Source organism: Homarus americanus, unplaced genomic scaffold, assembly GCF_018991925.1.
Source record: "Homarus americanus isolate GMGI-L3 unplaced genomic scaffold, GMGI_Hamer_2.0 scaffold52512, whole genome shotgun sequence".
NCBI lineage: Eukaryota > Metazoa > Arthropoda > Malacostraca > Decapoda > Nephropidae > Homarus > Homarus americanus.
In genome coordinates, this window is record NW_024735442.1 from 4,744,128 (window position 1) to 4,771,242 (window position 27,115).

The 27,115-nt window shown below is 40.9% G+C and overlaps 1 protein-coding gene across 1 annotated transcript in view; it reads right to left on the reverse strand.

The window, feature by feature from the left end:
- The window catches only part of LOC121871008 (sacsin-like), a gene marked incomplete at its 5' end in the record, with an annotated part of 126,821 nt that extends 105,111 nt beyond the window's left edge, over positions 1–21,710 (reverse strand). The window contains 3 exon segments of the mRNA XM_042373064.1: positions 3,326–3,631; positions 17,853–18,009; positions 21,498–21,710. Of these exon segments, the coding sequence (XP_042228998.1) occupies positions 3,326–3,631; positions 17,853–18,009; positions 21,498–21,707 (673 nt within the window).
- Between the last annotated feature and the right edge of the window lie 5,405 nt (positions 21,711–27,115).

Genomic DNA, 27,115 nt, shown 5'->3' on the forward strand with positions numbered 1-27,115 from the left:
TGTCGTATGTTTCCATTAGAACAGTATTGCTCACACTGTAGTGGATTCCTCCCCTACAAGCACCGAACCTTCTCGAATTCCCCAGCCTACGCCTCCAGCGCCGCCCACAGAGCGGGGGTCAACTATCTACCCACGCCTACCCCAGCCTTATAAGGCCTGACACCGCTGTGACCACCCTCTTTCTACTCAGTGCCACCAGCAAGTAACACCTCCTCCTCCGTGCGGCAGCCGCTCCCGCCAGCGACCTTGGCGTCCCTCAAGCAGCGTGCCCTCACTCTGGGCACCCTCACCACCCAGCTCTCTATACTCAACGCTTATTACCATGCTACCTACCCAGCAACAAGCTGCATTGTACATCCAATACAATATGTATACAGTGAGCACATTGAGAGTTTCCTTTCTCCATCCCATCCTGAGTGTGAACCAATATCGCATACCCCTACAAATGGTGACCCCCGGACATTCGCACTCACACAGGATGGAGGAGAAACCGATCACTCTCCCAGTCTTCAAGCAACATGGAAGACTGGCTTATCCACACAGAGGCAGCTCTCATTGGCTCTACAACTACTGTCTCTACAAAGCAAGTTAGACACCCTAGAGCAGCTCTGCTACTCTAAGCAGACAGCCGCTCCTCTTCCTGCCCCAAGCACCACGTCCTACCGACCCCAACACACCCGTCCTGCCTCAGATGCCGCTCCCTGCCCAGCAGTACCCCCTGCCGCTCCTCCTGATGCAGCCCCTGCTCCCGACGCGGCCCATGCGCCTGAGTGCGGACCCACACACCCCTCTTTTCTCCCTCAGGTACCCCCTGCTACTGTCCTGCACCCTGCTGCTGTCGTGAGCCCTGCTGCTGTCATGCACCCTGCTGCTGTCATGGACACTCTTCCTAACGCAGCCCCTGCTCCTGACCCAGGCCCACACACCCCAGCAGGCGCATCTGAGGACTCTTTACCTGTCGCGAGTGAAGCACATCTTTCATCGTCTCCACAACCCTCCTCCTCCTCCCTCTTTTCTCCCACAGATCCCGAGTATCTAGACAGAGTTGCCACCCCCTCGCGGCCGGCTCATCCACGCCCTCGCCGTTCTGCCTCACATTGGCACGCACCGCCCGTTCTGCCTCACATGTGGCACGCAACTCTGCCAACCTCCAGCCGCGCCCGGAGGGGAAGGGGAGTATTGTAGTGGATTCCTCCCCTACAAGCACCGAACCTTCTCGAATTCCCCAGCCTACGCCTCCAGCGCCGCCCACGGAGCGGGGGTCAACTATCTACCCACGCCTACCCCCGCCTTATAAGGCCTGACACCGCTGTAACCACCCTCTTTCTACTCAGTGCCACCAGCAAGCAACACCTCCTCCGCACCAGCCGTGCGGCTGCCGCTCCCGCCAGCGACCTTGGCGTCCCTCAAGCAGCATGCCCTCACTCTGGGCACCCTCACCACCCAGCTCTCTATACTCAACGCTTATTACCATGCTACCTACCCAGCAACAAGCTGCATTGTACATCCATTACAATATGTATACAGTGAGCACATTGTGAGTTTCCTTTCTCCATCCCATCCTGAGTGTGAATCAATATCGCATACCCCTACAATACCACGTTCTAGTTTCTTAATTATTTCAAGTTTGACACTCAATTTCAACGTATCTTCTTTCTCTTCACACAACGAAGTTTATCTACTTTAGGAGCCATTATTATGGGCTTGTACAGTACTCTGTAAACAGAAAGAGTAGGACTCAAAATATTGTTATATTACAATGGTATTCTATTCATACTGTGTTTGATATAATGCATTCACGGAAATGTAATATTTTTGCTGAAATGACGTACGTATTACAGTGGAAAGTGGGATAAAATCGTGACGAAAACAATGACTTTCGCTTTCTTTCGTTCAAAAGATGTTACCGTAATCACTTTTCGAATGGTTTTCAGTTAAAACACTGCTGTACTACAATAATATTCCATCCTAATTGACTTGAATAAATACTACGATACCATATTTCTGAATATTTTCATTAAAATCCATCAAAATCATTTTCCTTGTCATCGACTGTATCACCAAACAGCTTCTCCCAGTCCTCTCCTTGAACAGGGCTAGAGGGTACGTGTTTTTCGAATCGTTTTCAGATAAAAAAAACTATTACATCACACGTATATTTTACCTAAACTGCGCCTGAATGAATATATTGTATTCTCGGAAATAAATAGTAATTTTGCTGAAACGTGATGTATTTCAATGTAAAATAGGATAAAATACATGACGAAAACAAAAGACTTTACCTAAGCTTCCGATGTTCTTGAGATGTTACTCGTTTTTTAATAGTTTTCGGTTAAAATTCTGTTATATTACAATGATATTCTATTCATACTGTGCGTGATGTAATACATTCACGGAAATGTAATATTTTTGCTGAAATTATGTACGTATTACAGTGGAAAGTGGGATAAAATCGTGACGAAAACAATGACTTTCGCTTTCTTTCGTTCAAAAGATGTTACCGTAATCGCTTTTCGAATGGTTTAGTTAAAAAACTGTTGTATTACAATAATATTCCCTCCTAATTGACTTGAATAAACACTTGAATGGAAATACACAATATTTTTGTTGAAACTACCCGCGTTTCAGTGTAAAGTGTCGTAATAATTAATGGTAAACAATTTGCCTTCGGCACTCGTGTTTCAGGCACGGCGAGCCTCAGTTTATAGGACGTAGAGCGTTTTTACATAAGGTTTTGTTGTTTCATAACCCTCAAAAACGTGGGTCGAACTATAAACGAGGAATATCATAAATAACGATTTCTTGGTCAAAAAATCAGGGTCGACTGATAAACGAGGGGGGGTTATAGATGAGTATATATGGTATGTTGTCACAGTTTGATTGCTTGTTTTATAGTGGCGACCACGTCGTCGCTTGTTGTGGCTGTGCAGCTGTGGCGCTCACGCATGTGCACATACACACAAAAGCCCGCTTAAAAAAAAAAGTTTTTGAAAAGTCCGGATTCTCGGTTGGTCCCGATTTCTGGCATCCGGATTTTTGGACTTTTACTGCTATAACCTTTTTGTTCTCTATTTTCTATTTCTTTCTGCTCTTTTTTTTTCGCCCCCCAGGCCCTGTTGTGGGTCGTTTGACCTGTGCCTGGGTGGGCTAATTCCCGTAAAAAAAAAAGAAAAAAAAAATGAGCACTAATCTGTGTGAAGGGATGGAGTTATGAGAAGAGAGTGGGTTGGGAGCAATTTACTGATTATTATCATATCCTTATTTAAAAAAAAAAATGTGACCCTTACCTTTTAGTGCTATCACAGATGATAATAATAACACTTACCTGTTTGTGCTATCTTCTCCAGAGACTGAATAATTGATGAAGAGAGATCATTGTTCAGGGTCTGAGCCTCCAAACCCAAGAATACACCAGTTTCCTTGCAGATGTACACCGAGTGATCATTACGAGAGAATTTGATCCATGTCCCATTTTCCAGAGGGAGGAGAGGGACTCCTTCAAAATCATTGTAATTTTGGTCAGAGATAACATATTCAAGCAGGTATTTTAGATTCCATTCCTCCTTTAGGGATCTCTCACTTCTAAGGACATCCCGAAGCTTCTTTGGGGTAACTGTTTCTGGGGCAGCTTCTGACAAACAGAAGAAAGAAAATATTTAATCTTCAACAATTCCTAAAATGTTAACATACAGTGGAGTTGCAATAATTTGCAAAATACATATTTTCACAAACCTGTTACATGTTACTACCTTTCTTTTTAAATGCTGTGTCAATACGGCCGTCGCAATGATTAATCGAATCTCTATGTCGGTGTGCTCTGTGAGCATGTTCCCGCTCCTGCCTAGAGAGAGCTCTCACAGGATCTTCATCAGCCCAGGGTTTCCACTTGATGTTTTCCATTCTTTATAGTGTGTAAAGTAACCATTGTATGTGATAAAATTTAGTTGAAAAATCACCATAACACACAGGCAATTGTTAGCTGTGAGATATCTGCAGACGTGCCATTGTTGTATAAAAAAAAAATTGTGAGAACCTTGCCTCTCACTGCAATAGAGTTGCCTTGACACCCAGGAGAGCGAGGTAGAAGTGCATCGCCAACATGTGCATAAGTTGTTCTTGGTGCAGGAGATTGGAGTAGTGGTGATAATTTGAACTGAAAACCCACTGAAAAAATTATGGTACAACACCACCATGAATATTTTTTTTTTCACCTTTACCATGTTGATGCCCCATTCCCATAAACTTGTTCTATATAATTACTGAAAAAAACCCCACTATCTGAGGTCACCTATGTTTAACTAATTCTTGTATGTTACTCATGGTGATAACCTAAATCATATGACTAAGGTTCATGTTTTATAGGTGTTCGAGTCCAGTCATACATGAAAAGGGTGTTATCCAGTGCGACCCTACCAAACATCCCAACCTTCAGTATCTTCTTGTAACATTGGATAGACCAGTTGCTCAAGTGGCTAATAAGGTGTTATGTGTCTTGTTAGTTGAGGTTGTCTTTTATGCCAAATTGCCTAATATGCCGCCAGTGTACACAGTTAGCACTTAAAAAGATTTAATTCGCTCAGTCTAATGTTTAAGCCCACTTTACTAGTGGTCACAGCCTCTGATGAAAGAAGCCACAAGTTCAAAAAATTGCTTACATATGTACAGTAAACTCATTTCTTTAAAAATTCCCTAAATTTGTGCATAAAAGAAAAAAAAGGCCACCCAGTGCTTCACCAAAGTCATCTATGAGAGGTAATGTATGACACTGATAACCTACTTGAGCAGTGAAGATAATTAGATTTGAGAGGCAAAATACAGAGAACAGGCTCTCAAAAATTCGTTTTTTTCCACAACTTTCATCAATCTTTAAGCTTTTTTACAGTTATTAAATGCTTATTGGCTTAACGCTGTACCATCGAGTAGTAATACAAATGATACAAGTACAGTTGAACCTTTTTATTTTTAACTCGACCATTACAAACCTTGCCTACTTTGAATGCATTTCATATTCCAACACATTATCTTTATTTCAAACACTCTTCAAAGTTAGAATTATGTCATCCTGAATTGAACCTAACCAAATTCGTGCCCAAATTCCCACTCACAGGAAGTTAGTTGGCATTTAAACACACCACTGTAAACATCATTTGTCTATCATCTTTAGTCCCATTAACTTTGTTAACTAACTAGTTCAAAAACTGGAGTCTTGAACAACCATTATCACACGTTATGCATTTTTCTACTCATCACCACACTTGTCACATGCCCCTTTTTATCCTGGGCTCGCCTACCATACCCCTAGGTCTCATTACCAATCCAAGCGGTTCTCCACCAGTGCTTATTATGTTACAGTCATTTTTCAACTCGTAACTTCGGGTTGATGTACTGTACACTTATGCTCCCATATTCATGAACTCTGTATTTGCGAATTCACTTATTCACGAAAAGTTATTCGTGACACTTTATTCAAAATTCACAATTGAAATTCGGCTATCCGCAAGGCTATGAGGAACCTCTTGGTAATTTCTGAGGACAGCACTACCACCAGAAGGAATTGTTTAATTTCGTTCATTTTTTCCACATGTTCTTATCATTATAATAAGTATTTTAAAAGAGGCATGCAGAATGGAGATAGGGAGGGAGGCCAACTCTACCACCACCTGCTCAGCAGCCCATAATCCCTTCATGGCAAGACCATAATTCCATATTATTTAGGTTCATTTGGTTCTGGGTTAGTAAAACATTATTGAAAAATAATAAATTTCCCCCCAAAAAATCCCAAAAATAAAAATAAGTAGCGTTAGATGTAAAGTTTAAAGTGTCTACGGGTTTCTACCATGAAGCCGAGTGGCGAGCGCATGGAGACCAGGGGGCACGCAGTGTGGAGCCCCATTGCTAGGGAAGCAAGGCAGACTCCCAGCTGGGTTGCATTGCTAAAGCTTGCATTGAGGCAGTAAGCATTCCTGAGACTGATACGGTGTGTACAATAATTTGTATCATTTTTGCTCTTTTTATGTTTTTATTAATCATTTCTTACAACGTTTACACAGCAGACTACAGTACAGTACTGTATTGGTCAGCCATGGTTACCAAGAAACCCAACCTATCTCAAACTAAGTGTACATTTATGGACAAAATAAAAAAATCAATATTCATTCAATAATTAAGCATTTATGGACAAAATATAATAAAATCAAAATTTCTTCAATAATCAGGCATTTTAACCCTCTCATGCATCATGCCGCAAATTGTGGCACATCATTGGGTACCACTATTTGCAAGTGATGCAAATCATTTAATTCAAATTTAAAAATAAAAACAAGTAAAAAAAAAGAGATAATTGTGTCATAGATTATCTTGCAAATGAAACTTCCAGAAAGTGCCAAAGTGTGGGTGGAGTTCTGCTGTCCAACAGTTTTCTTCTGTCAGCCATGCTGGCAGGTTGTTTTTGTTCCTATATCCACTCCCACTCTCCCCAGTATAAGTTTATATAAAAATTTCAAAGCCACAGTTGGAAGGCCCATAAAATTCCACCTTTATAACTAAGATGCATTTAGTACATTTGTGAAAATATCACGAGATATGATGCTGGCAACACAAAAATTCTTTGTCTTTATTCGGAGTGAAAAAAAATATGATCTTATTCTCGTCTCATTTTTCTGTTTATGTTAAAGCCAAAACAATAACGAGGTCAGTGATGTATAAATCATGGAAAAAAAAAAAAAATAAATAAAAATAAAATTGTAAGACAAATACATATGCCCAAGAAGGAAGAAGATCCGACCTCATGCAGTGGTCCCATATGACTTTTGTCATGGTTACAAAAACTTAAAAAACTTACAGAGTGCATGAGAGGGTTAAGGACATAACTTGAGTGCCAATTGAAGAATAATGTAAAATACTTTGTTAATAGATATGTATTTTGAATTTACACAATAAAAAGTAAAAAAAATACCCACTCCTTTTGAAATACTGGTACCCCCTGTACAGTGTTGGGGCCCGTACTCAAAAAGCATACTCAAAAAGCATTTATAAAGCATACTCAAAAAGCATTTACGGGACTGTAAGGTAACAAAGAGATAAAGTCTCTGATTGGTATACCCAAGACATATATTTGGCAGTGGACTCCGTAAGTGAGCCTGTATTTGAAGCCGTAACTTACAGGACCTCCTTAGGTGCTGTAACACGCTCAACCTGGATATAGAAGTCGCTATTTCCCGATTGAAAAAAAAATTAATAATGTATTTTGTAATAATGCTTGTTAGACCTGTTGTATCATAGAATAATGAAGAAAATGTTTTGTACATCAACATACTAAAATATGATATTACAGGTTGTCTTTTTAGTTATTTTTTTTTTTTTTTTACGGTAAAAGGCTTGAGTGTTTTTATTTGTCGAGGCTTGAGTGTTTTTATTTGTCGCAGAATGGAAGAGATGACACGTTTGTCTTCTTACAAATTTTCAAGTACAGTATAGTCTGGGTTTACGCGCCTAATTAAACCCATGGAGATAATTAAACCCATGGAGATAATTAAACCCATGGAGGTCCGCGTATAGCGAAACGCGTTAGTAAAATAACAGAACATATGGGATTAATTGAAATAGAGACTGGGCCGACAGCCAGACTACCCTTTTTTTGGGCTATCGCCCACACAAAACGTACGCTGTAGTAAAAAAATATCTTAATTTTATGATGGTATGCACACACAATTAATATTTAAGAGAAATATCAATAATATTAGGTTTTTTAACACTTATGTTAGTAGAAGAGATGGCTGGGCACACGGGAATGTGGGGTTGGGGGGATGTGGGGATGTTTCCGAGGCATAGGGCAGATTATTGGCCCTCACCTGTATCTCTATCCACCATAGAGGCTAGCAGGGCCTCCTTGTCAAACCCCTCAAAGTCCATATCCTCACTATCACTGACTTGGGCTGGCTGTGGTGGGTGGTGAATCGTTGCCACAGATAGCTGCCCCCATGCCACCACCAAGAATTCAACAGCTTTCTTCACGTGAAAGTTTCCAGAACTGCTTAAACAGTTTCCAAAACTGCTTGACTCGCACTTCATGATCAGCCAAATCTTGTTGTGTTCCTCGTCCTCACTCTCGGTGCCACTCTCTAGGTCAGTGGTTCTTAACCCTTTTTGAGTCACGGACCCCTTTGAGAATCTGGTGAAAGCTATGGACCCCCTCCCTAGAAAAATGCACATAAACACAACTTTGCATGCAATGAATATACTTTATTTTATTGAAAATTCATTGCCTAATACAGTGTATGACATACACAAAGTATGAATAAAGTAAACAATCTTAACAAAGAATTATGTTTCACACTTTTTTATGCAAAAATTAATGGCCACTCCATTCAAAAATGAAATACAATCATCTTGTGCAAATTAAACAAAACAAAACTTTAATTCTGCTCAAAAGTTCATTTCAATGAGAAGGTTGTTGTTGTTTGGCTTGAATAAGAAGGTGAAATTGTGGAGTGGTCTTTGACAAAGTAACACGCATGTCATCTTTGACATCCAATCGACTTCGACTTTTCGTTTTGATAGAAACAAGTGCTGAAAACCCTGACTCACAAAGGTATGTAGTAGCAAACGGAATCAGAGCACCCATAGCGCACTTTACCAGACAAGGGTAGGCTTGTGTCGACGCACACCAGAATTCTCCAATTCTCCAAGGCTCTTCGAGTTGAATTCATTTCATAACATTTCCTTTGTCTTCAGGTCAATGAGGACATCTTTGGCTAGGTCTTCATCACTGATACAGTCTATGTCAGCAAGGAAAGGATTACGAATCCATGTTTCAACTTTAAGGTCACTTCAGCAGAAGTAACCCTTGAAAGAGTTCTGCAGAGTATCCCGATGTCTGCAGAATTCTGCCTGCAGAGAAATTGACAGGGCGTTGTTATTCTCGATTCCATCCTGCAGAAGCACTTCCTCTAACATTGGAAAGTTTGCATAGTTGTCTGCCTCCAACCTCCTTTTCCACAGTGGCAGCTTGACCAGAAAAGCTTGCAGTCTTTCAGCAGCACCCATAATGGTGACTCCAGGGCATTGAATCGCAAGATTCACCTCATTCATATGGCCAAAAATATCCGCCAAGTAGTCCAAGCCATGAATGAACTCGTCACTGTCAAACTGTTCTGAGAGTGGGCTTTCTTTTTCTCTCAAAAAAGTGAAACTTCTGCTCGAAGTTCAATCAAGCGCCTCAAGATTTGTCCTCTGGAAAGCCAGGGAACTTCTGTGTGGTAGAGAAAAACTTCATATTCTGCTCCCATTTCTTGACAAAACCTCTTGAAAACGCGATGGTTCACAGCTCTGGCTCTGATGAAATTGATGACTTTCACGCCAGTGGACAAGACTTCTTTCAGAATTGCTGGCAGAGTCTTTGACGCCAATGCATGCCGATGTAGAAAACAATGGGTCATGATGACCTGAGGAGCTTCTTTCTTCACCAAAGCAGCAAAACCAGATGTGTTGCCAAGCATCGCAATTGCTCCGTCTGTGCACAGAGTACCAAGATTTTTCTTCCAGTCAAAGTTTTGCATGGCAAAGAAGCTATTCACCATTTCTAAGATGTCGATGACCTTTGTAGTTTCCAAAAGGGGCTCACAAAATAGGAATTCTTCTTTGATGGCATCATCATGCATATAACAGACAAAAACCAGGAGCTGGCTGCAATGAGAGTAGTCAGCAGTTTCATCCAGTTGCATGCTGAATGGAAATGATGTAGCTTCCAATTCTTCCATTACTTGCTTCAGAATATTAGAAGAAATGTCAACAATTCTAGATTGGATGACATCATTTGACAAAGGCACTGCTGCAATTTTCTTCCTCTGCTCCAAGCCACAAACCAGCTCGACCATTTCTAGGGCACTTGGCTTTACCAAGGTCTCTCCAATCGTATGTGGCTTCTTTTGCTTGGCAATGCGATAAGCAACCTTGTAGGATGCTTCAAGACAAGGCTTTTGTGTTGTGTTGGGGCAAATCCAAGTTTTGGTAAAGTTCCAGCTTTCTCAAATTGAGCCTTCTTTGCACAAAATAGATCAACACTGTCCGATGCATTTTCAGGATGGACAGACGTGAGGTGCTCCTTCAGCTTTGTTGGCTTCATGCTTCCATTGGCAAGAACCTTGCCACACAGGAAACACTGCGGCTTTTGTGTCCCATTACGTTCAGCGATGAAAGTAAAACCAAAGGATAAGTAAGCTTCGTTGTACTTCCTTTTCTTTGAACAGGTTCCTGGGCACGAGTGAGTATACGTGGAGACGGGAGACAATGAGACTGGTGCGCCCAAGGTCATCGCCCATGGTGGTAGGGCAAGCAAGGTTAAATAGACCAATCACAGCGCGCGGTGGGCCGCCGGGGTGCCTGGGTGGTGTGGGTGGTAAGGATGAGTGGCCCAATCACAGTCCGCGACTTTGCCCGCCGCTTGACCCAGGACCTGCTTGCCCCAGGACCTTGCCCGCCGCTTGCCACGTAAATTAAGGAATGTACCGCGTAACTAATAATTGGCGTAACTAATAATAACTTATAATTGTCGCGTGGCCAATCGTAAATGGCCAATCGCGTATAAAATATCTGTGTAAATCCAGACTATACTGTACATGTAATTTGTACCAAAATGTTAGATTTTGTTTGTCCACATTTATGGTACAAATATTTTTCATGACTGAGTAAACTTGCAGATAGACCTTATTAATGTGCCCTCGAGTCATTGTTAAACAATACCCATCTACAGTAAGTTCATGAAACCTAATAAAAAAAAGGGGGGGGGGTAAAAATTTACAGTGGTATTTTTTTAATATTAGAGAAAGAATTATGTTCATAGATTTTTTTTATTCAGTATAGTAAAAAAAAACTTTCACTGCAATTTAGTGAAATGTACAGTTGCCAGCAGAAGTTCTCCCACAGCCATATGTAGCAAGTTGTGGGAGGACTTTTGCTGGCAACTGTACCTTACCTAAACAAAACGTAACCTTACCAAATTTTTCCTTAACTTATCTAACCTAACGTCACCCTATCTAACCTAAGAAAGCCACAATGCACATGACAAACAATTAAGTTCTCTAAAAAAAGATTAAATAGCTTTTTTAAAAAATACATTTGCAGAGACAACAAACATTTAATAATAATTTTTCCAATATAAAGGTTAGGTTAGGTGGTTAGTACAGAGGACTAACCCGCGAATGAGTTATTTATATTAGTACTGTATATTTTCTTACTTTATTTTCATCAGTGAGTTCTGAAGAGCTACAAAAGGATCTCTATGAGCTCAAAGAATTGCCAAAGAAATGGCTGCCAATATTCAATGTCACGAAATGTAAGATGATGCACCTGGGGCATACCAACAGTAGGCATATTATATGTCCCAAACAGGATGAAGAAACTGCACTATTTGAGACTGAGCGTGAGAAGGACCTTGGTGTGAAATTCTCGAGCCATTGTGAGAAGAAGGCAAATCAGGCAAATAAATTATTAGGTCTTATAAGAGTGAAGTGCTTCCCCATCTGGAGTACTGGCACCCTGTCTGGTCCCAAGATATACAAGGGGCTGTCAGTCTTGAAAATGTTCAAAGGAGGGCCACCAGACTGGTGTCTGCACTTCGGCACCTCAACTACCCTGAGAGATTGGAGTACCTGTACTTGCCTAGCTTATACTACAGGCTGGCAAGAGGGGCAACCTAATCGAGGTATATATGCATCTAGAGGGGCATTACTTAGTCTAGTGTCCTTAGCTGGAGCTGGCGAATGCTTGCCCCACAAGGGGTCACATCTCAAGGTTGAAGAAGCTGCAGGCCCAAAAAACTGTGAGGGGTAACCTTTTTAGAGTTGTGAACTCATGGAACAATCTGCCAGTGTGTGATGTGACAGAACCGAGTGTTAGTTCTTTCAAGACCAGACTTAACCAACGCTGGAGAAAGTTCAGATACATTCAGGAGGCGGTGCATGCCCAGTACTTGCCAACAGTGGGTAACAAATATGTGACCGACTGCCCAAGCGACTAACGAGCCGATTAGTGATGAAAAGGATAAGCCGATCAGTGATGAAAAGGATAAATGTAAAAAGTAAAGTAACTAATTTTTCTTCCCAGCAATAATGAGCCCGCGCTCTGCTGCGGCGCTTTTCCCCAGGCTCGCGGCAGTTTCAGTTTCAGCATGACGCGTTGTCGCCAGTCTTATATGGACATAATTTGTGAATTTAGGGATAAAGACAACGAGACCCTTCAACTACGGATTTGTTCTTTTAAAAGGGACTGTCCACACTGCAGGAATCCCTGTTCTTTCAGGTCGGAAATAAATTTGGGTAAAGGTGTAGAAGAGGGTGACCACCAGAAGGGATTGTTCGAATAGGTTGAAAATTTTCTACACACTAATATGATATAAAACACAAATATGGAAATGATAATGCATAGAACCTAACAGACTCTGACCTAACTTACCCAACCTATGGGTTTGTTAGGTCAGGTTCTATGCTTTGTCATTTACATTTTTGTCTTTAATATCAAGATATTATTGAGCAGCAAACTTTCAACCAATTCGGACAATTCCTTCTGGTGGTCACCCTCTTCTACATCTACTCACAGGGAGATACAGTGTACACAGTGATAGTTCATAGTGTCATCAGTGACCGCTGAAGTTGTAAATAACTTAAAGTGAGCGCTCACTAGCAAGCAAGCTGGAAAGGCACCGTGCCAGCTGAAACCAAGTCGTGTCATAGGTGCCACAGAGACTTTAAATTTTATGTTGATTGTGTGCTTTCTCAAGGACTGAAACTGTGCCTACAATACACCATTCACAGGGAGATACAGTGTACGCAGTCGCAGACGACAACTCCATAGGCAACAGAGAGTAGCTAAGTACTTTTTCTCTCTATATTTTCTTTGAAATAGGTGTAGATTTATACACAGTCTGCACCCCCCCCCCCCACAACAACAACAACCATGAGTTTGATATGTGATTACTGCAGAGAGACGTCGGATATGGAGGATACAGGCCTAACTAATGCAACGTTTAGGAAGTTACTAACTGCCGTAAAGCTTGATGGCTGTTGCTGGTATTGCTCTGGCTGCATAGTCAAGGTGAATGAAGCGATTGCAATCCATAAGGGAACGAGTTCTCTAGAGACGAAAATAGATGAAGCAGGAGCCCTGCTGGTTGACAAACTGGAGGAAGTTGGGAAAGAGATCCTTGCTAAGACTGAGGAAGTAGCTAATAGAATGGAGGTGGTTGCTAAGAGGAGTTATGCTGACGTATTAGGAGGGCCACGGGGGGGGCGGAGAGTAATGCAGAATCAGTACAGGTTCTACAGCAGATTGGGACTCTGAAAAAGTGTGTCGAAGAAATGAAAATTAACGCACCTACTGTTAGGGGAGAGGAGGAACACCAGGAACGGCTCCAGCGCAGGAACAATGTAATAGTTTTTGGAGTCCCAGAGAGCCAGGCAGAGGGAACTGTGAGTAAGGAAACACACGACAAGGTGCTGTTTCAAAATATTTGCACAGAGGTTCTGAAGATTCCAGCAACCCCTCAGGATGTGAGGAGACTGGGACAAAAGCAGGGGGCTAAGCCTCGCCCCCTCAGGATCACACTAGGGAGTGAGGAGGAAAAATGGCAAGTTATTCGGCAGGCAAAAAACTTAGCAAGGAGCGAGGAATTTCGGGATGTATTTATTCACCCAGACCGCACGGTAATGCAGAGGGAACAGCACAAGAAGCTCCTGCAGGACTTGAAGCAGAAGAGGGAGGAGTCGAGGAGGAACGGGGACAGGTGCACATGGGTTATACTCAGGGGGAGGGTAGTGGAAACAAGTGTGCCGACACAGGGCCAGGGGGCAGCAGTGCACCCTCCACCCACTCAACCCCCCACCCGGGAGGCGGCACCAGCTCAGCCTACCGGACAGGAGGGAACGAGCGCCGTGTAAACAATGACATTTTTAACCACACCCTGCAAAATACAGTGTACTTAGCAAATGCTGCAGCTTCTGAGAATGTGGGTGGAGCGGGTTTATTACTAAGAGCAGAGACGTTACCGAGAACAAATTCTGGCTTGAATGTCATGTACACTAATACTGACACGTTCCTTGATAAGAGAGAGGAGTTTGAAACACTACTAAGAGTACACCAACCAGATATTGTAGGAGTTGTAGAACTGTTGTACAAGAACAGGAGAATCGACCCAGAGGAATGTGAGTTCAGTATTGCTGGATATGACTCATTTACGAACCTAACTCAAGAATCCTGCAGGAGGGGTGTGGTTATCTACGCTAGGCAAGACCTTAGAGCCAGCCAGGCGAGGGTACAGGGAGAGGATGTTTTTGAAGAGTCCAAGTGGTGTAAAATTAAATTAAAGGGAGGGGACTTACTTATCGTCGGGTGTATCTACAGATCCCCGAACTGTGGCCCACTAAATCAAAGGAACTTAAGAACCTTAATAAACAATGCGGCGATGCTCAACCCCAGCCACCTCCTTATCATGGGGGACTTTAACTATGGCGACATCGACTGGAGAAACGAGTCCACCCCGAATGACTTGAATAATCCTGCTACTCTTTTTGTAGAAACTCTGAGAGATAATTTTCTGTTCCAACATGTGAGAGACCCGACACATTACAGAGGGGAGCAAACACCCAAGCCACTTGACCTCATCATAACAAACGAGGAGGGTATGGTGGCCAAACTGGAACACCTTGCCCCAGTTGGCACCAGTCACCATACAGTGTTGTCATTCAGATTTAACTGTTACCTAGTTCAAGATAAGGCCAGGCCAAGGTGCAAATATTACAAGGGAAATTACAATGGGATGAGGGAAGAGATGAGGGGTATCAACTGGCCTGACTTATTAAGGTACAAGAACGCAGACACTACGCTGAATATCATAACTAGTAAAATGACCCATTTGATCGATAAATATATACCCAAGACCAAACCCAGTGCTTCTAGGAATACGAGGGGATCCCTACACATGAACCATGCGGCGGTCGACAAAATTAAGAAGAAAACCCAGAAATTCAAGACGTGGGTTGGGTCAAACGATGAGCAAGACAGGAGGATGTATGCAAGAGCCAGAAACCAAGCAAAGATAGAGTGTAGGAGGGCTGAAAAGGAGTTCCAAAGGCTGGTTGCACGCGAGGTCAAGTCAAACCCAAAGGCGTTTTACCGCTATGCAAAGTCGAAATTGAAAACGCGAGTAGGAGTATCAGACCTGAGGCTTGAAGATGGTAGTTACGCAGATTCTGACCAGGATAAAGCTGAGGCATTGAACAGCTTCTTTTCCTCAGTGTTCACAAGAGAGGATGCAACTAACCTTCCTGCGTTTGAGGACAGACGGTTCGACACAGCACTGACCCACATTGTGTTCACAGAAGAGGGTATTAGAAATAAACTGTCCAGGCTAAAGGTCCATAAGAGTCCTGGACCTGACATGGTGCATCCTAGAGTGCTAAGGGAGCTGTGCAACGAGCTTGCAGAGCCCCTGAAGATTCTGTTTTGTAAATGCCTGGATGAACAAATGGTCCCCAGTGAATGGAAAGTGGCTTATGTGAGTCCTATCTTCAAGAAGGGCGATAGTCACTCCACGAACAACTATAGACCGGTGAGCCTGACCAGCATAATATGTAAAGTACTTGAGAGTATTATCAGAGATGCAGCGATGGAACAACCTTGTAAAAGATTGCCAACACGGTTTTATGCCGGGGCGCTCTTGCTTGACACAATTGCTCAAGGTATTGGATATTTGGACCCATATTCTAGAACGGGGTGGTAATATCGACAATATTTACCTAGATTTTGCCAAGGCTTTCGACAGTGTACCCCACGAAAGGCTGAAAATCAAACTGGAAGGGTACGGAATTCGGGGAAATGTCCTAGCGTGGATAGAAGACTTTCTAAATGACCGCAAGCAATGTGTGGTGATTAATGGCACGAAATCGTCATCTGTACCTGTAACAAGTGGGGTACCGCAGGGTAGTGTATTGGGCCCGCTGTTGTTTGTTTGTTTCATAAATGATATGCCTGACGTTGTACACTCCTCCATACAAATGTTTGCCGATGACGCCAAGTTATTTCGGGAAATTAAGAACCAAGCGGACTGTGAAGAGCTGCAGAAGGACCTCTGTGGGCTCCAGGAATGGTCGAAGGAATGGCTGCTGAGATTCAATGTCACGAAGTGTAAGAGGATGCACCTGGGGCGTACCAACGGTAAGGAGGCGTACCATATGTCCCAACGGGATGAAGAAAATGTACTAGTTGAGACTGTGTGTGAGAAGGACCTAGGTGTGTATGTTGACAATGAGCTGAAGTTCTCGGGCCATTGTGAGAAGAAGGTAAATCAGGCAAATAAATTATTGGGTCTTATAAGAAGGTCGTTCAGATATCTAGACGGTCCGTCCCTCGTGACGATCTTCAGGAGTGAAGTGCTTCCCCATCTGGAGTACTGTCACCCCATCTGGTCCCCGAGATATGCTAGGGACTGTCAGTTGGTTGAAAATGTTCAAAGGAGGGCCACCAAACTGGTGCCTGCACTTCGGCACCTCAGCTACCCTGAGAGATTGGAGCGCCTGAACTTGCCTAGCTTATACTACAGACGGGCAAGGGGGGACCTAGTTGAGGTTTATAAGCATCTCAGGGGGCACTACTCAGTTGAGTGTCCTTACTTGGAGCTGGCGGACGCTCGCCCCACAAGGGGTCACAGCTCAAGATTGAAGAAGCCGCAAGTCCAGAAAACCGTGAGGGCAAACTTTTTCGGAGTGAGGGTTGTAAACTCTTGGAACAATCTACCAGAGAGTGTTGTGACGGCACCGAGTGTGAGCTCTTTCAAGAGAAGACTTGACCAACACTGGAGCGGGTTCAGGTACATTCAGGAGCCGGTGCATGCCCAGTATTTGCCAACAGTGCGTGACAGAGACGTGACCGATCGCCCGGGCGGCTAGCGAGCCGACCTTTTGGTGAAGAATATAAAGGAAAAGAGACGTGACCGATCGCCCAAGCGGCTAACAAGCCGATCAGTGGCGAAGAGGATAAAAGTAAAAAATCACAAAAAATCGCTCAGCCGGCCGGGCTGCATGAACACCAATGCGGCCATATCAATTCATGTTCAGAAAATGCCTACAATTTCACCATATCATAGCAAGTTCTTTCTGTTTAATATACCGGAAGGGGGAAGATTCCCAGTAAGAATAGGTAGGTTTGTTTCGTTAGGTTGGTTAGGTCTGTTTTTCATACCAACAAATGTTAAGATACGTTTATTTTAGAAACATCCATTTTGTAACACATTTCCACAAACTACAACAATGCTCACTATAAAAGAAGTGAAAATCTGGCATTTATATGTTTGTTTTCATCAATTTCGGCTGCGGGTTAATCTTGAATAACTACCAGTTAGGTAAAGATTAGGTTAAGTAAAGTTAGGTTAGGTAGGGATTAGGTTAAGTAATGTTTGGCTAGGTTACGTTAGGGTAAGGTACAGTTCACTAATATAGCGGCAAAAAAGAGCATGACTGTTAAGCATACAGGTAATTCCATCTTCACTAATGACCTTTAACCATGTGATTAATTGATGATTTTCTTAACCGAGTGACGATTGGCCAACAAGCACTTGCAACGCCATCTACCTTGACAAGAGAACTGAATTTACAGGGTAAACACCAAAGTTACGGACTGCTTACGAACCCCACAAGTCAATTTTGAGTATGGGAAATTTACAGGACTGTATTTATGCTACTGTGCGTAACTGATGAGGTGTTTTGAGTATGCGGCCCCTGTATTTCAAACCCTCTTTAGTTAAAAATAATAAGGTTCTACTGTATTCACCTAAGTTTTGAATGTTACTACAAATATAAACTTACCAAGAAAATGAAGCGACGACAAAACAGTTTCTGGTAACTTTGCAAGAGGGAACTTCAGATCAGAGAGGACTCCTCTGACACAGCTTGACACGTGTGACAATGCGTTTAGTGAATCATCTGTTAAAATTTCCTTTGGCATCATCATGCACCCTCTCACCTGAAAAGACAAAAAAGAAAAGAAAAAACTTGAGACAGAAGGAAGACATAAATTCTGGTCTCATGAAAAATTCAAATTAATGTTTTCTTAGTATGCTACAGATCCACCACCGATTTTCCAGCACCCTTGATTCCAAAGCCTTGCAGGGATATCAGTTTTGCGGGTTATCAGTTTTGCCCGACCCGACCAACCAAGGTCAGGTAATAATAATTCAACAATACAACATTACAGTACACCTCTGACCCACTAATGATAGACCTCCTCTCTCAAAAGCACCATGGACTGCTAGAAACATAAATTAAACAAATATTAAATGAAAATTAAATGGGAAAAAGCCATAATTTTGAGCAACATTACTGTATACACTTTGTACTCAAATGTACTACACTAGACTAAAGTTTTCATCTCTTGTGTAACTGTGATGCTTGTACTCAAATTAATCACTATGTTACAAGGATTCCAGCAATGCAATTTATACTCTTTGTTAAGTCTAGTCAGCTACATTTTAAAAGATAAAAACTTTAAGCCATAAACTACATTCACCCTGGCTGGGACGGAGGGAAGTTAAGTGCCCTCTCATAATTTTGTCCAGACTAAAGGAGGTGCCGGACCACCGGTTCCCGGAAAAAATCGGTGGTGTACCTGTACTTTTTAAAAATTTCCCATGGATAAAACAACCAAACAGAGAGGTACTAACGGTCTAATGGTAGACCCTGCTGCCATAAGGCATCACAAAAATTTTGACCTAGTCCCAGGTTGCTGATCTGACTTTCTGCCTCCTTTACACACAATTGCAGGGTCTCGATTGTTTTTCTTACTACAGTAGGTTCTCACCAATAACGTCTAATAGGTGCCAGAAAAACACCGTTATTAACAAAAACTTTATTTGTGTGACATTAAAATACATGTAAAAAGCGTTTATTGGTGCTGCCGCCCCAAGAATTTCACCCATTTTTTCCCCCTTTGAAGCCCTCCTGACACTTTTTGTTAGCTGAAATAAAAAGAATTGTTATTCAATTATCAAAATAAAGAGTGAGTAATATAACACTTAGCTTGGGGGAGTTTTTGAGGTGCTTGGTGTGATGAATGTTCTGTATCTGAGGGCCCCTAACACTTGCACTGTCTTTCATTCTACAAGCCAACCATTTCACAAGAAAATGCTCTGTTATCACTAACAACCTGTTTCTATCACTTTTATCATTCATAGCTCGCCTCGCATTTCCATCACTACCGAAATATTTTTAGACAGAGCAGTACTCTTCTTGGTCTCCTCTAAGTTCCTCTTAATATTTCGCACTGTAGACTCAGGACAGTTCAATTTCCTTGCAATATCAATGTTCCGTGCACCACTTTCAATGAGCTCAACAATCTGTTCTTTATCCTTGACCGACTAGGCACGCTTCTTGTGGTTTCGTCTCTTAGCTTTGGGATCTTTTTTCTCATTCACTTTTAAAGTTCCCGGGCATTCAGGTGGCAAAACTCCCTCCACCACCTCCCCTAGCCCCCACAGGCAAAAATGTGGAAGCCATTATTGATCACCGACCCTAGCAACCACTGGTTATAGAGGCTAAAATCTCACACTGGGCTCAGCGCTGTATTCCACGGAGCGTGAGTGAGAGTGAGGCAGAGCGGACAACTACGTCATCAACATGGCGGCAAACAAATCGCTATCTTTGATGCGCTCCAACGCTTCCCGCAAAATCTCCGTTATTTAAGATAAACCAGACATTATTATCGAAAATGGGTGATAATAATGGGTATCTATTGTAACTTACCGTTATTGTCGAAAACGTTATTGTGGAAGTCGTTATTGGCGAGAGCCTACTGTACTGAAAACACAACATACATATAATTTTTCTTACTTTAGATCTTTTTTTTTCTTTTTTGTATTTCTTTATGGTTCATTATTATTATTATTATTACAGGTGGCCTATCAAAAATCCGGCAACCGATAACCCGGAACCTTCAGTTTTCCGGCATGGATTTCGGAGCGCATTTTCAAATATTTCTTTGTTTATTTAATGAAGATATATGTTTTAGCTCATAAAATTCATACAAATTACCCGGCCAGAATATAATTTACATTGCTGGAATTCTTACAATTTGATGATCATTTTGAATATAAACATCATAGATTTTGCATTAGACATACAAATTTTAGATATAATGTTTACTCTGAGTGAATATGTTATCTTTTGTGCAAACTATATGAAATTTATATTCAAAATATTCCTGGTCTTACAAGGAATCCAGCAATGTCAATTATATTATCCTAACTTCAGTCTGAGGTATTATTGATTACTAAAAAGGTAAATAGTCTGGTTTTCCCACACAATTATCTGGTAGGGAGGGAGGGACCGTCCGACCGACCATCTGGCACGGTGTGAAGAATATTTTTTTTTTTATTAACTGAATATTTTTTTTTATTAACTGAAGATATTTGTTTTAGCTCATAAAATTCATACAAATTACCCGGCCAGAATATAGGCTAATTTACATTGCTGGAATTCTTACAATTTGATGATCATTTTGAATATAAACATCATAGATTTTGCATTAGATATACAAATTTTAGAGCTAATGTTTACTCTGAGTAAATATGTTATCTTTTGTGCAAAATATATGACATTTATATTCAAAATATTCCTGGTCTTCCAAGGAATCCAGTAATGTCAATTACATTATCCTAACTTAAGTGTTTAATTTTCTTTGTTTAAAGGACTGTACAGGTTGTCATATTCTGTTAAGCTTATACAGCAAATATAACCATCAGTTTTCCGGCATTTTCGAAAATCCGGCACTCCTCAGGTCCCGAGGTTGCCGGATTTTTGATAGGCCACCTGTATTATTATTATTATTATTATTATTATTATTATTATTATTATTATTATTATTATTATTATTATTATTATTATTATTATTATTATTATTATCTATTGTTTTTTTTAATTTTATATTTTTTATTATAAATTTTATTCACTGTGTTATAAATTATTATTATTATTACATCCACACCCAGTCCCCAGATTGTATCAACACAGTCACTGTTCCCTACATAGAGTTACAGCACTGAATGGCCTATTGGCTCCAATGTTTAGCTTTGAGCCTAATTCCATAGATCGATCAATCCCATATTGAGTATAGGTGATATAAAACATTTTAATGATCAGAAAATAATTTCATAATAAAACTTGGTCATTAACCTTTCGACTTATAACTTAAGATAGCCTTATGTTGATACAGTGACTGGCAATTGGTTACATTTCTCATTGTTTACTCAAAGTGCTGTTACCATTTCTTATTTCTGTTGTGTATGTAGTATGCCTAACAACCTGCTTTGTTTTAAGAATAAATATTAAAGAACTGAAGAATCCATTATAGAGATACATTTTTATTCAAATTAAAACACAATTTAACTACCAGTAAGATAATGATGAAGATGAAGGAAGAACATTCACTTGCATGAACTTCACAATTAAAACACTTACTTCCGAGTACAAAATGGGTTGAGTTATTAATCTTGACCATAATTCCTTGGCTAGTTCCCTCCATCTTCCACTAGTAGAGTTCAAATCTGGTAAAAGACTGTACCAGATTTCAACATGACATAACGTTGTTGCAGTCTCCTGGAGAACTTGACGTAAAAGAGTACAGTATGCTTCAACAATAACTTTTGATACTAGTTCTTCATTCCACATTACCTGTAGAGAATAAAAATGTAGCAAAATTTTATTTAATTAAAATGAATGTAACAGAACACTACACATTTCAATTATCCTTTGAACTATTGGAATTTTAAGCATGATTCCTAAGTAGATTTACATAGATACAAGTATTCCTCACTAGACACACTCCCATCATACGTATTTTTGAAAATAATAATTTATAAAATAGAGAACACTTTTCACTAAATACAGGATTTATGTATCATTCATATACTTGCTAATACATATACAGTAATACCCCGATTTACACGGTTCCCGTTTACGCGGTACCCCGCCAGAACCAGAATTCCCACTTTACACGGTGCATCTACTCATATATCATATACCATCTACTCATATACGCCGGTCCTGCCGCACCGCCATTTTTCGATTCAAACCTCCCGCCATCCTTGGGCAAGCAGCACGAGTAGGTTGCCAGTGGATGCCTCTGTTGCGTTATCGCTTACGTCATATGACCTATCAGACTGTGATTGGGCCACGCATCCTTACCTCCCTCCGCAGCTAGCTGTGATTGGTTTAATGTAATATGACGTGCCTTCCCGCTGGTGGGTAGAAGGCGCTTGATCTTGCATTACCTGGACCCAGATACGTGTCCCAAGTTACAAGGTGAAGTACAGTATAACACAAGAGTTAGAAAAAGGAACAAGGCAGGTTGATCTCGCGCCAGCATGGTGTTAACGAATCTACGATCCGGATGATCAAGAAGGATGCAGCCAAGATAAAAGAACACATGAACATCACAAAGTTTGCAGGTGCTTCAATGATCAAGTATTGCCAGAACAAGGTGCTTCTCAAGACAGAAAATTTACTTGTGTGTTACTTGATTCGTCAGGCAAGACAGAACATGACGGTCGACACGCGGTCAGGTCAGTTCAGGAGTATGCACGTGAACTGTACGCAGCAGTGTCACGTAAGATGGGAATTGCAGAGGCCAATCCTTTCAATGCTTCCTCTGGGTGGCTGCACAGGTTTAAGAAGAGGAACAAGATCACCAATATTAACATTGGTAGTGAAGCGAGTGAGTGCTGACCTTGTTGCGGCTAGGGATTTTCCTCCATTCTTACGCGAGATTGAGATTATGGAGGAAGGATTGAGATTATGGAGGAAGGACAGTACACCGACGACCAGGTTTTCAACATGGACGAATCCGGATAGTTTTGGAAAAAAACTACTTTCCAAGACCTTCGTTGTTTCGTCTGCCAGCAAGTGTTGGGGCCAGAAGTTGCAGAAGGAGCACATCACCATCCTGTTTACCACCAATGCCTCCGGTTCCTGTAAACTCAGGTGATCCACACAGCCCACACTCCAACAAGAACGTGGACATGACCAAGCTAAAAGTCCACTGGCTGACTGCACGGAAGGCGTGGATGTTCTCTGCTCTGTCCATCTCCTGGTTTGATGACTGGCAACAGAATGTTCCATTCAAGATTTTGTTGCTCCTTGACTACGTACCAGGACACTCACCCCTACTGTTGGATCGTCACCCCAACGTAATAGTGGTCTTCCTTCGTCATTAATCCAGCCCATGGACCAAGAATTAATCTGCAATGTGAAAGCTGCATATTCTGCAAAGAAGTTTAAGCTCCTGAACGACTGTACCAACACCAAGGATGAGTTCCGTAACCTGGGTGACACCGATGCAAGCAAGAAGTTCTCATCAAACACTTTGGAGGAAATTTAACATCAAGAAAGCTGTGGACTTCTTGGTGGAGGCATGGGATCAGCTGTCTGTAGCAACGGTTCTCAATTCCCAGGTGGGAGGCAGAGTCAACCTGTGACTGGTGAGGTTCACTCTGTTGCAGTAGCAGTGGACCTTGCCTGAGAGGCTGCGCAAGCAAGAGTGTTACAGCTGCAGGCTTCTGCAAGAGGGTTACAGCTGCAGGCTTCTCCGAGACCACCAACGAAGACATCCTGAGGTGACTGCGACGAGATGTTAGGAGACTGATCACATCAGTGAAGAGACAGGTGGTGGTGGTTGTCATCCCGAAGTGTGCAGAGAAACTGAAGCTCCTCCTTTCTGACGACCCTAACGATAACCTGTATGAAGTCTTCACTACCCAGCTGTTGCAGGCTATGGAGCAGTACATCAAGGTGTATCACGACAACATCAACACCAGCCGTCAACACATTACCACATTACCAACTTCTTTGCCCGTAACCCACCACAGCCAGCCCAAGCCAGTGAAAGTGACAGACACACAGACAGTGATGATGACTTTGAGGGATTTGTCAGGGAGGCCCTGACAAATGTGGAGGACTGTGATGGTGACTCACCTGAGGGCCAGTAGTCTGCCCTCTGCCTCGGAACCAGGAACCAGTCGTCATTCCCGTACGACCCATCTCTTCTACTAACATCTCTTCTAATAACGTAAGTGTTAAACCTAACCTTAGGTAAGTGTTAAACCTTGAGTTTTTTTTTAAACAAAACAAAACATAACCTAACCTGACATAAGTGTTAAACCTTGATTTTTCTTTTACCTGGTACAGTATATTATTCTCTTATTGATATTTCTCTTCTATATTATGTGTGTGTGCATACCATCATAAGTTAAGATGTTATTTATACTACAACGTACGTACCGTCGGAAAAAGTGGCGTTTGGGGGTCGACACAGTCTCTATTTCAATTAATCCCATATGTTCTGTTGTTCCATTTACCCGTTTTACGTTTTAAGCGGGCCTCCGCGGGTTCAATTGACCGCGTAAATCGGGGTATTACTGTAGTAGTTTAAAAAAAAAATTCATTTGTATGCCATAAATATTAGGTTATAAATACTCTGCAATCCTGATTTATTTGAGCATTTTGAATTCACACCTTCAACAATTCATGGGAACCAATAAAATATTAAATATTAATATGTACTGTACAGTAATTTGAAATACCTGTGAGCCAATGGCATTCAGTGGAAACAGTTTTCATCAACTAATAGACTACCTTTGATATTTACCGTATTACTGTATACTGCATATAAGACCACCCGCCCATTTCAGCAAGGAGTATTTAAGAAAACTATCGTGTATTTTCCTCCTGTAGCCATAGCTTTGTTTAAATAATATTTACAGTATACTTGTAGTACCATTAAAGTGAAGATTAAGTAAAATAATACACCTTGTCCTTGATATATGCGTATTTTCACAATGTCAAACTCTGATATGGATTCTAACCCTTATGACTCAGCAGATGTCACACCATCACCCACTATCTAAAACCTCTTCACAACCTCCATAAACTCATCAACCAAGTTGATGTATCAGCTTTTAATGTTAAGTACTGTACACTTACTTAATCTATTATTTAAAAAATAATATTATATTGATTACTGTATACTATACTCGTCTATAACCCCCCCTCGTTTATAGGTCGACCCTGATTTTTTGACCAAGAAATCGTTAATTTATAATATTCCTCGTTTATAGGTCGACCCACGTTTTTGAGGGTAATGGAACAACAAAACCTTCAGTAAAAACGCTCTACGTCCTATAAACTGAGGCTCGCCGTGCCTGAAACACGAAGTGCCGAAGGCAAATTGTTTACCATTTATTATTACGACACTTTACACTGAAACGCGGGTAGTTTCAACAAAAATACTGTATATTTCCATTCAAGTATTTATTCAAGTCGATTAGGAGAGAATATTATTGTAATACAACAGTTTTTTAACTAAACCATTCGAAAAGCAATTACGGTAACATCTTTTGAACGAAAGAAAGCGAAAGTCATTGTTTTGGTCACGATTTTATCCCACTTTCCACTGTAATACGAACGTAATTTCAGCAAAAATATTACATTTCCGTGAATGTATTATATCAAGCACAGTATGAATAGAATATCATTGTAATATAACAGAATTTTAACCGAAAACTTTTAAAAAACGAGTAACATCTCAAGAACATCGGAAGCTTAGGTAAAGTCTTTTGTTTTCGTCATGTATTTTATCCTATTTTACATTGAAATACATCACGTTTCAGCAAATTACTATTTATTTCCAAAAATATATTCATTCAGGCACAGTTAAGGTAAAATATACATGAGATGCAACAGTTTTTTAACTGAAAACGATTCGAAAAACACGTGCCCTCTAGCCCTATTCAGGATAGGACTGGGAGAAGCTGTTTGGTGCTGCAGGCGATGACAAGGAAAATGATTTGGATGGATTTTAATGAAAATATTCAATATGGGCTATGCGTAGTATCTATTCAAGTCAATTAAGATGAATATTATTGTAATATAACAGTTTATAAACTGAAAACCAATCAGCGATTACGGTAGCATCTTTTGAACAAAAGAAAGTGAAAGTCATTGTTTTCGTCCGCGATTTATCACTTTCACCAGCGTCATGCGTCATTTCAGCCAAAATAATACATTTCGTGAATGCATTATATCAAGCACAGTATGAATAGAATACCATTGTATATAACAGTATTTTGTAAAACTATTAAAAGAGCAGAGTAACTTCTCTTGAACATGGGAAGGTTAGGTAAAATCTTTTGTTTTAGATCATGTATTTTTATCTATTTTGCATTAAAAACATCACGTTTCAGCAAAAGCACTATTTATATCCGAGAATATAGTCATTCAGGCACAGTTAAGGTAAATTATACATGAGATGCAACAGTTTTTAACTGAAACTTGATTCGAGAAAAACACGTGTGCCGTCTAGCTGATACTCAACAGCTGGTGAGATTAGATCATGCGTCGTTGTAAACAATAGGAGGTTGAAGTAGATTACGGGTATTATATTAAGTGTGAAATATAGAAAAAGGTTTTATTACCGGTATTTTTTGTAGATCAATGAGAACCGTGATACCGTATATGATATGATAAGTTAGCCTGAGCTAAGAACTTCAACATAGACTACTGAAAATCGTTGTAAGGTAATTTAGCCCTGTGTAAGTTGGTGAGCTTCATTTGCTTTAGGAACTGCACAACTTTTCATTACTAATTGGTACATATTTTTCGTTTCCATTGCTTACTGCCAGTAAAGGTAAATATTTTTCATGTCTGAAGCTAAAAAGTTGCTCCTGCGCCCTTCCCATCATACGCGAGGGGTTCAACCTAACAAAACTATTACTTGCATGTATAGGGCTGACCCCCAATTTTTGCCTAAATTTGGTCTTAAAAACTCAAACTAAACACGAGTATATATGGTAGTTTAATGGTTTATTTGTCTTGAAAATCAAAAATGAAACATTTTCATTTTAAGTCCTATTTTTCCCCATTTAACTAAGTATTCAATATATGCAAGGGTTACAGGGACGCATGCCCGCTATATCAAAGACTTACTCTACAAATAAATAAGTTACAAAAAAAAATACTGTATTACCAAACCAATAAATATATGCGAATGGCTTTCGGCACAATTGCCATTTGTATACACTCCC